The sequence below is a fragment of the Glycine soja genome, chromosome 20 (genome assembly GCF_004193775.1).
Source record: "Glycine soja cultivar W05 chromosome 20, ASM419377v2, whole genome shotgun sequence".
In the NCBI taxonomy this organism is placed as follows: domain Eukaryota; kingdom Viridiplantae; phylum Streptophyta; class Magnoliopsida; order Fabales; family Fabaceae; genus Glycine; species Glycine soja.
Genome location: NC_041021.1, coordinates 49,757,148 through 49,765,108, shown reverse-complemented (window position 1 = coordinate 49,765,108; position 7,961 = coordinate 49,757,148). Strand labels below are relative to the sequence as shown.

The following is a 7,961-nucleotide window of genomic DNA, read 5'->3' as shown; positions in this document are numbered from 1 at the left end:
TTTAAAAATTAATAGTTTTTGTTCCTATATTTTTAAAATACCCAAATTTTAGTTCTTAAAACTAATATTTTGAACAAAATTTAGGGATTAAAAAAAGTATATGAAATAAAATCAATGTTTTAAAAATTAGGAATGAAAACCAAAATTCGAAAAGAAAGAAGTATTAGGAATACACTTTTTTAATTGATTAAAATTATTAAAAATTATAAATAAAAATAATAATTAAATGTAATATGGGATTAAAAAAAATTTCATTTTCAATAAAATTTAATCAATAAAAAGTGTGTTTAAGAAAGTGTCTTAGATAGAGAGTTCTTAGCATTTATCCAAAAAAATATTTATTAATTCCTAAATTAAAAATACCAGGTAACAAAACTCTTATATTTGTACAAACACATATATTTCAACAATGCTTAACTAGTCTTTCAGTTTATACCCAAAAAAAAAATAGTCTTTGAGTTGTCTATAAGCTTGCAAACTAGTTGTTTAATTGGAATGTGATCTCTCGGTTGATTCATGAGTGTGTTTGATAAATCACTCTAATAATTTATAAGCTAAATTTATCAAACATTACCTTAAGCTCAAAGTTCAACATAGGTTAATTTGGTATAAAGCTCAACATAGTTATTACTCAATTGATTGAAGAGATTTTGCTTCCCTTTATTAATTTGAGAACAAAATCCTCAATAACTTCTATTCTAGGACCTTTTTTTCCTTGTAAGGAGACTCCATCTTGGAAAGGAAAACTACAATTATCTATTGACCTTATCTAATTACAGTTACCTATTAGCTTTATCTACTGAAGGAGAAAGATTCCCAACAAAAAATTATGCTCCTCTATAGAAGATAGGCCAAGAATCACAAGTATGCAAAATTGAGTAATCGCTCTCATAACCCCATACTCTAAGCCTTACTTGAGCCTTGTAGATATTCCACTTTGCTCCTTCAATCGATCAAAATTTTGGCTTAGATCAAAAGTAACTCCTGTTATCATCTCGAGCTAGACAATCTCCAGCAGGACAATAACTAGTACTTGGTTATCAGAAGTGAGACCATTGCAATCATCACTTCAAAATTTTGGCTTAGATCAAAATTGATTGAGATATGTTAAATGTAAATAATGTTATCTTTGATGATAAATAATTTTTTTTATAATTAATTCATTTAAACTTATTAAATAAGTATAAAAAAGAGCCAAAAAGTGAAAATAGAAAAGGAAACATGAAAATCCAATGAAGATTTTGACAATATGACCGGATTAATTGTGAAACATAAAAGCAAAAGACCTTAATTAAGTTGTAAAGATGAAAACAATATTTCTGTTCATATTAATCTATTGACGTAGTTATATTTGTTACATTGCAGCTTGCATTAGTTAAGTCTGTTAAACTTTTTGTGATAGAAGCAAGTTTTCATCTCTTAATAACATCATGAAAGATAAACTCTCATAAATGCCATAATGTTTTCCCTTAGTTTAAACTCGTATTTGCCCTCACGGGACATATCAAAATTGGGATTTGAAAATCGAACTTTGAAAGGTTCAAACTCCAAGGAATAAGCAGATTCAGTGTAGACAAATCTTTTTCAAGTGAATATTGTGAAGGTAATCTTCTGAATATAGTTTCTGCCTATCTTTTGGGATATATCAGGTGTGTATTAGAGCGAGGCTAGTAATACTTACTACCTGACTAGCATTTTGTTTATAAAAAGGAAAAGGAAAAGTTAAAAGGTTCATATCTCAATTAGGATGGGTGGATTGAACGAGGATGAAGTACGTTATCTAGTTTTTTTCTTTTGAAAGCAGTTTGCCTTAGTCCAAAATAACTCAAAAGTTCTTTAAGGCAAAGCAAAAGGCAAAATAATCTACAACAAATTTGCATACTAAAATGAAAAAGAAAAGTCAAAAGTCTGTTGGCCATCATAAAATCATAATTCAAAGTAACCAAGGTCCTTTAAGGACATTATTATTTATTAAGACAAGACCCTGGTTACAGCCCCTTTAAATTAAATTGAGATACTGTTGGGAACCCCATGCCAGTTAGTCCACCTTTACTTGTAGGATAAAGCAAGGTGTATGGCATCTTAACTGGACCATACCGGTTTCTGAATTTCTCATCACTGTTCATTCTCAAGATCCTTTCCTCAATATCAGCAAGCTTTTTGCCAAACTTCTCAAAGGCTTGCAATGGCTCAGCATCAGATGTCCAATCTGGAGTGTCTCTCTGCCCAAGGTAGACCTCATCACTAGAATGTTTGGACAAGATTTCTACAAGTGAAATGCCAAGAACAGCCAGAAACTGTGAAGTAACTGTTTTCAGATAAGCCTTATCAGGATTTGCCATGAGTTCATCGTACTCTGGAGTTCCTTTTTCTGGGGACAACTTGGTGGGAAGCCTCCATATGGATATTGTCCAAAGTTGATTGCAGCATGGAGAGCTGAGGCAATCCATATAATAATAGTGCAAGTCTGAATCAGCTCTTCACATGTCTGCATCTTTGGCCACCAAGGTTCATCTTTCTTGTCACCATGACCCACCTCTCTTATTTCCTTCCACCAAGATTGAAGTTCAGTATCTTTCTTGATAGTGTCATCCTCCTTGTAGTAAAAGGAGCAGTAGTCCTTAACCCATGTCTTGATAGCAAACCAGATCTCTAGCCCATCGACCGCAAAAGGGTAATCCTCAATCAATAGTCGAAGGCCATACGGGGAAGTTGAGTCCTCAACAGCCACTCCTCTGAAAGAAGCAAAGATACAACAACTGATCAACAACAAAAATCCTCTCACTTATATTAATATGATACCATCCAAGTTATTCTGGTTATACTTATTTAAACTAGACAAGTTGAAATATTACATGATCTATAGAATTTATTTTAACTTGTAGTAGTTCTTAAATTTCTAGAAATTTTTTTCACAGTAAAAAAATATAATAGTTCAATATATGTCAATTTTTTTTAACAATTTTACATTGCTATTTTTTTTTACCAACATATGACATTCTGAACAATACTTGAGATTACTGGTTAAAATAAAATAATTTTATACCCGTTAATCTACCCATCCAGATATAAAAAACAAATGAATAATTAAATTAAAAATATTTTTTAAAACAAATAAGAAAATCTAAACCATTCAATTAATCTAATGGTCCAAAATGAAAAAAATTCACCAAAGTCACCCCATCCAAAGTTACTGAATCCAGGTCCGTTCTATAGTAATATTATCTACATTTTTTTTATGAACTATATTTTGTATTTCTATTCCGCCTTTTGATGTTCCCACTTCGCGATATCCCAGGGTTGGCTCTCCTTTACAATCTTCTCATGTTACTTTTTCTGGAACTCTTTAATCTTTTGTTTTTACTCTTTAATCGTTAGATTTTGTTGCCTCAGTCTGATCTATTTTTTCAAAATTAAATCAAATAATTTATAAACCATCAAATCAATCTAAGAAAATAAAAAATCACTTAAACCAAAAACTGCAAAAAAAAAATTACATATTTTGTGTGATTTGATTCAATTTGAATTTATCTGTAAAAAATCGAATCAATCCAAACAAATGACTCATCATATTTATATTGATTTTTATTATGATAACTAATAATAAATATTAAATAACTTAATATTTTTCTTTTGCTTTATAATATATATTTTACTTTTATGTTAAAAAGAATATACTAATATTGTCAAAGAATAATATTAAATATTAAGTGATGTAAATTATTATTATGTTAAAAAAAAAGTTGATAATAATATTTAGGTTAATCCTAAATAGAAGTAAAAGACAGCACAAGACTTGCAAAAGACAGTAATTTCACAAAGACATAAACTGTTGCAAAAAGACAAGATGAGAATAGAATATCAAGCATTCGTTTCACAAATAGATTCCGATTCCTCACACACTCTTATCTATGAAGTTACTGGATAATCTTAATGAAGCTTCTGAAAGGCTCAAAGTCTGCCTAGTCTCTTCCCGCACAAATATCCTATTTCATAACAAAGTACCCAAAGGAAAAAGGAGAAAAAAAGTCCATCCAAGGACAATATAGTGCATCCTCGTATCCATTATTTTGTTTGAACAGCCTATTCTTGGCATAAATTCTGATCCGGAGTGGTAAATGTGAAGATACTTACAAGTGTGAATAAAATCAAACCTTTCTGTGCTAAGCATAATAGAATGACCAGATTGAAATAATGCATCAACTTTTATAAATAAATTTATAACAAATTACAGGTTACACAGATTCCGAACACACTGCACATGAGCGGCTGAAATCTTTCACACACCACTATTGTATGACTTTGGTTTCATATATCTCCGATGGAGAAGAGCAAATATGATAGTCTATTAACAACTCAAGCAGTATTCAATCAGAGGAGACTGAACAGATTTTTTAAGAGGAAACCTATTGAAGCATACACTCGCCTGCAACACAGCCTCTTAATTATTTATTATCCATTAGCCTGCCAACCAACCTCTTAATCATCTGTTATCCACTTGCCACCAACCTCTCAAACATTCCAAACAAGGTAGAACTTTCAGAAAGGCTAGGAATGCCCTGCTTGCCAGTCCCACTTAAGGTCTGCAGAAAATTCGGCAAAAGCAGCTCTCGGATCACCATTTGCAACAGACCAGTAGTATTGAGCAGTTTCATTATCAACATGCATGCTTCTCTTCAAGGATTCAAGCACTTTTTTGTTGCTTTCTTCTGAGGAAATTCTGTTTGAAACATAGGTAGTCCTCCTGTCTGGTACATCATTGGGATACAAGACTGCTACTTCTCGTTTTGCATAGACATCAAGCTCAATAAAGCATCTTCTGTTAATAAGAATATCAGGATTACTAATAGGGATCAATAACCTTTCCCTTGAGTATATGCCATGGTCGCTCATCATGTTGTTCAGGCGCTTTATGTCCATTACCTGTCAAAACATAAAAAATATCATCCAATGCTGTTAACCAGCAAAAGCCATGAGAAAAATATGGAAAATATTAAGTTTAGGGGATGTATTGAATTAAGATTTTAAACGACTATTGTGACATAAAAAAATCCTGTGAATTTTAAAAGAATTTGTAAGAACGTAATGACTTTTAAATATTTTTTTAAAAGACTTTTATGATTAAAATTTTATAGTTCAGATTTAAATGGATTTACAAAATATGGATTCATAAGATTCAAAAGGACATTATGGGTTTTTAAGATTTTAAAGGACTCTGTGAATTTTTAAAAAACATTTAAAATTATTGATAAAAATCCATGAATTTTGTCCACCTAAAATTTTAAATAAAACCATCTTATACAAAGAACCATAAACATGTTACATAAAAACCAATTTTCCCTAGTATATTCACAAGCACAATAGGTTCATTCCCCTTCAATCATCAATCATGTTAATTGTATAAAAATTACATTCCCACAATAACGATCCCATCAAACAAAAAACATGCACAACAATTGTTTCAAACTTCATTTATATATTTATGCATTTATACACAAGGCAAATTTTCACGTGCATTAAAACTATATATTTCTCATGTGAATATATCATATACGATCAATTATATCTATAAGCACCTAGTCAAGATGCCCCCAAATTCAAAGAATCGGAAAAATCTCTCATATGACACGTTCTAGGGCATGTGGACCATTGGTCGAAAGAGTAAAAAAAATTATGAATGTCTACAGCTTTTAACAAAGAGACCGAGAATTATGTGTGACAAGAAAAGAAAAACATGTCAATTTGCAGGAAAAGAAAGAAAGAAAGAAAAGTCTCATTAAATCTAAAGGATTTGGATGAGATTATTTGATGTGTATTTTCTCATAAAAAGTCTCATGAAATCCATTAAAATCCATCTTAGGAAAGAATCCATCGAAGTTCGCATACTTTTGAACACCAAAAGACTTTTTTTAAGTGGTAAAAAATTTTAATTGAATACCAACAGACTTTATTGAATTTCTTAAAAAAACCTAATAGTCCTGATTGAATATCACATGACTTATTTGTATTATTCAAAAATCTTAATTAAATACCTCAAAAATTATTTACAAAATAAAAAGTTTTTAAAAATCTTTTAAAATCCTGATTGAATACACCTTCCTTTATTTCTTTGCCCCAACAGATTTTACACTCTCCACCAATCTGAAATATTGATGCGTATATTTTTAAGGTAGTAATTATAAAATTCAACAAACTTATTAATTATAACAAATTTCAACTTGTAAATGGATGATCATGTAAAAACTTTTAACTGATTTTGGGTGAATAAAATGTGGTAGAATGGGGAGGTAGCCCCAATACTACTACTAGTTAGGGTGTCAATGGCATTCAAGTCTCCCAGCAAAGACCCACCTAGAGAATTCCTGTACAAATGTAGATTTACCTAGTTGCAGCTACTCGATATCAAGGGATTTCCCGGTAGTCCACCAAGCGAGATTTTAGTGGTGTCAAGGGAATCGAACCCACATCCATGGGAAGGATGAGAGTTAACTTTTTGCACCGTTAGTACATAGACAATTTTGAAAAGATTTCACAGCAAAAAAGGTCTTTGAAATAGGATTTGGCTTTCAACTTTCAAGAGATTCATACAAGTATTGATTGAAAAATTAATGGAATCATTGGTTATAATTCAGTAAATTGCGTTCCGAAAAATGCTCGTGTCACTTGAGAATAGCAAAATTCTTGAAAATACACTACCCTCACAAGTCACACACAGTAACCGTGCATTGCCGTTTCTCAATTAACAAGTGAAAACCTAGCAGCCTAGGATTACAAGAAAGGATGGGTGCATTTCACTGTGTGGAAGCTAATTAGGGACAAAAGAAAGAACAAAACTTACATACAGTTCTATAAGTGTTGTATGTGTTGTTCTCCAATCAAAAAAGGCTTGCAATAAGGGATTATGTATATTCCGAAACTCTAATTTTAAATTTTTAATTGGACAACAGCACGTACAGACTTTAATTAATAACGAAAACGATAAACCCTTACCTGAACGGAGTACTTGACGGCGAGGCTGGCGACGGTGTCGCCGCGCGTAATGCGATGGGAGATGGCGAATTTGGCGAGGGAGTTGTCTCTCCAGAAGCTTCCAGAGAGTGGGTTGCCGACGACGTCGTTCAGTTTCCAAGGTGCCACGAAGGCTCTAGTTACCATGTCCCTCTGGGAGGCCACGGAGCACCAGAGACGGCACACGCAGCTCGCACGTGCGAGATCGATGATTGGAAGGTTCTCGAAGATGAGGCGGAGGATGTCGGTGGAGGATAGCGCAGAGAAATGAGAATTCATCGGTGAGATTACAGTGCAGGAAGAAGAGGTGGAGGAGGAAGAAGAGGGGAAATTGGAATTCATGAGGTGCCTGAAAATGTCACCGTCGTCTTCGTCGCAACAACAACCCATTGGAAGTGGAGTTAAGTTACGGGAGAAAAGTAGATCTTTTAGAGGATAAACTTTCATTTTGGTCTTACAGAACGTGAGGCAATGAAAATTTTAACTTTAGTTTTCAAATATGTAAAAAACTGTGAAAAGTTGATAAGTATATGAGAATTTTTATAATGTTAAAAGAATCAATCTGATATAAGTTGTACTTTTTAGAATTAATTTAATATTAAATAGTAAAATTTAGAAATTAAATTATTTATAAGATTAATATATTTTTATATATTTCAGAATTAAATTTAAATTTTTTATCCTTTAAAAATTAATTTATCACCGCATACTAACCTGTCTGGCTATTGGGATTCTATTTCCTACCAATTCAAGATATATTTGTTGGACTTTACATATTAATGAGCGGGATTCAAATAGGTATAATTTATTGCAGAAATTTTAGAAATCTTAAAAATAAAAGAATTTAAAATAATAACTATAAGTATATGAAAAAAAATGAAAATGAATATTTAGCTTTTTTAATGATTATTTTTTCTAGAATTTAAATTATATTCTATTTTTTATGCTATTAA

At 31.6% G+C, this 7,961-nt stretch overlaps 2 protein-coding genes across 2 annotated transcripts; both read right to left on the bottom strand.

Moving 5' to 3' along the window:
* Window positions 1–1,891: 1,891 nt before the first annotated feature.
* Window positions 1,892–4,487, bottom strand: LOC114402203 (linoleate 9S-lipoxygenase 6-like). Its single transcript, XM_028364699.1, has 2 exons — window positions 4,477–4,487; window positions 1,892–2,759 (listed from the first exon to the last, which is right to left on the bottom strand). The coding sequence occupies exons 1-2, from the start codon at window positions 4,485–4,487 to the stop codon at window positions 2,315–2,317; spliced, it is 456 nt and encodes a 151-aa protein (XP_028220500.1). The 3' UTR covers window positions 1,892–2,314.
* LOC114401289 (F-box protein At1g55000-like) lies at window positions 4,187–7,497 on the bottom strand. The gene is made up of 2 exons (XM_028363776.1): window positions 6,991–7,497; window positions 4,187–4,923 (listed from the first exon to the last, which is right to left on the bottom strand). Exons 1-2 carry the CDS (start codon window positions 7,453–7,455, stop codon window positions 4,549–4,551), a joined length of 840 nt encoding a protein of 279 aa, XP_028219577.1. The 5' UTR covers window positions 7,456–7,497; the 3' UTR covers window positions 4,187–4,548.
* Window positions 7,498–7,961: the final 464 nt, after the last annotated feature.

Excerpts from the sequence above, each read along its gene's own strand:
- LOC114401289 (XM_028363776.1), bottom strand. The coding sequence starts at position 7,455 with ATGAAAGTTTATCCTCTAAAAGATCTACTTTTCTCCCGTAACTTAACT. Across the intron at positions 4,924-6,990 it reads CCGTCAAGTACTCCGTTCAG|GTAATGGACATAAAGCGCCT; the intron begins GTAAGGGTTTAT and ends ATGTTTTGACAG.